Consider the following 2,446-nt stretch of genomic DNA (forward strand, 5'->3'; position numbering starts at 1 on the left):
CAAGTTAGAAAAACACAAATTGTATCTTAGAAGATGGGAGACACCGGCATTCTAAATCGATCAGCTTGGCGAAGTGTTTGGTAGAATTTTGACAAACGAGTGTGGATCTTTGTCATGTAGCAGAAATTAGGAGAAAATACAGGCGCGTGCCCTTCTATAGAGAGGCTACAGAAATATCTTGTGACATGGTTTCCGATGATTTGGCTCGGTTTATGGTATGCTGGGTCACTCCTGCAGTATGTTGTATGGGACGTTTGAACTCTTCTTCTTCATCAGGACAGCAGTGACATGTCAACTCCACACCCATACCAGGTTCATTGGCGGGGTGCAGGATGAGGGGTGGAGGGGTGTTTTGAAGGATGGAGAGAGCATTGTGAAAGACGCAAAGACGTTTTTATGGAGGATGAGGGATGCAGGCAGCGTTGTAAAGGGTGAGGGATGCAAAGAGATTTTCGAAGGGTGCAGGGAGAGTTATGAGGCATGCAGGGAGCATAAGGAAGGATACAGGGGGCGTTGTGAAGGATGTAGGGAGCGTTGTGAAGGATGTACGGGGCAATAGGAAGATGAAGGATACAGGGGGCGTTGTGAAGGATGTAGGGAGCGTTGTGAAGGATGTAGGGAGCGTTGTGAAGGATGTAGGGGCAATAGGAAGATGAGAGATACAGGGGGCGTTGTGAAGGATGTAGCTATAGGGAGCGTTGTGAAGGATGTAGGGAGCGTTGTGAAGGATACAGGGGGCGTTGTGAAGGATGGAGGGAGCGTTGTGAAGGATGTAGGGAGCGTTGTGAAGGATGTAGGGGGCAATAGGAAGATGAAGGATACAGGGGGCGTTGTGAAGGATGTAGCTATAGGGAGCGTTGTGAAGGATGTAGGGGGCAATAGGAAGATGAAGGATACAGGGGGCTTTGTGAAGGATGTAGGGAGCGTTGTGAAGGATGTAGGGAGCGTTGTGAAGGATGTAGGGGGCAATAGGAAGATGAGAGATACAGGGGGCGTTGTGAAGGATGTAGCTATAGGGAGCGTTGTGAAGGATGTAGGGAGCGTTGTGAAGGATGTAGGGGGCAATAGGAAGATGAAGGATACAGGGGGCGTTGTGAAGGATGTAGGGAGCGTTGTGAAGGATGTAGGGAGCGTTGTGAAGGATGTAGGGAGCGTTGTGAAGGATGTAGGGGGCATTAGGAAGATGAAGGATACAGGGGGCGTTGTGAAGGATGTAGGGAGCGTTGTGAAGGATGTAGGGAGCGTTGTGAAGGATGTAGGGGGCATTAGGAAGATGAAGGATACAGGGGGCGTTGTGAAGGATGAGGGATGCAGTGGAAGTTATGAAGGATGTAGGGAGCGTTAGGAAGAATGAGGGATGTACGGCAATTTATTAAGGATGCAGGGAGAGTTATGCAGGGAGCGTGAGGAAGGATGGAGGATGCAGGGAGTGGAATAAATGATGAAAGGTACAGGGGAAATTATAAAGGATGCAGGGAGCGTTATGAAGGGTGTACGGAGCGTTGTGGAGGATGTAGGGGGCATTAGGAAGGATGCAGGGAGCGTTAGGAAGAATGAGGGATGTAGGGCGATTTACGAAGGATGCAGGGAGAATTATAAAGGATGTATGGAGCGTTGTGAAGGATAAAGGATGCAGGGTGAGTATTTGTATTAGTTCGGGCAGCTTGTCGTTCTTATATACAAAGCACTGATTGCTTGTTAATGTGCGTGCGTGTGAGCATGGGTATCCACAAACCCAAATCGAAAAATACAATTCATAATTATGTAATACGAATATAATAAATAGAGGATATTTCATTTGTCGAGTGTTCCGTGAAGCTCCGGGGTAGAATAGGTCTTCAGCAACACATACTTGCTGTAAAAAGCAACTATGCTTGTCGTAAGAGGCGACTAACGGGATCGGTTGGTCAGACTCGCTGACTTGTTGATGGATGTTGTCGTATCCCGATTGTGTCGATCGATGCTCATGATGTCAATCACTGGAGTATTTGGTCCAGACTCGATTATTTACAAACCGCCGTCATATAGCTAGAAATATTGCTGAATTGAGCCTTAAACAACAAACAATACAAACCAAAGAAATCATGTGTCGAGTGAAATATCGCGACAACCAAAATCAAAAGGGTTACAAGCAAACAAACCCACAAACAACGCATGCCTTTAGTAAAAGGATAATTAGTGTACCACCAAACAATGACACGCAGTATGTCCAGATAATAACATCTAATCTATGATCATAATACCTCAGGGGGCAGCTGAGCAGAAAGTGTTCAGTTGAAGAGCTGCCCATTTGTGTGATTGAAGACTGGGTTTAGCAGGCCGTTACGCTCCTCCGGTGGGTTAGCGCAACAATGAACGGCTGTACACTACACGGGACTGGATCAGTCGAATGCTTTCTAGAATTACTCCTTAACTCTGATAGGACTGGGCTCCATTGTGTGAATAC

At 47.0% G+C, this 2,446-nt stretch overlaps 1 protein-coding gene across 1 annotated transcript; it reads left to right on the forward strand.

The window, feature by feature from the left end:
- The first annotated feature begins 652 nt into the window (after window positions 1–652).
- On the forward strand, window positions 653–1,345 carry LOC139467583 (SUMO-interacting motif-containing protein 1-like). Its single transcript, XM_071249118.1, has one exon. It carries the CDS (start codon window positions 653–655, stop codon window positions 1,343–1,345), a length of 693 nt encoding a protein of 230 aa, XP_071105219.1.
- The last annotated feature ends 1,101 nt before the right edge of the window (window positions 1,346–2,446 follow it).

The sequence above is a fragment of the Haliotis cracherodii genome, unplaced genomic scaffold (assembly GCF_022045235.1).
Source record: "Haliotis cracherodii isolate W230 unplaced genomic scaffold, xgHalCrac1.p SCAF_2, whole genome shotgun sequence".
Taxonomy (NCBI): domain Eukaryota; kingdom Metazoa; phylum Mollusca; class Gastropoda; order Lepetellida; family Haliotidae; genus Haliotis; species Haliotis cracherodii.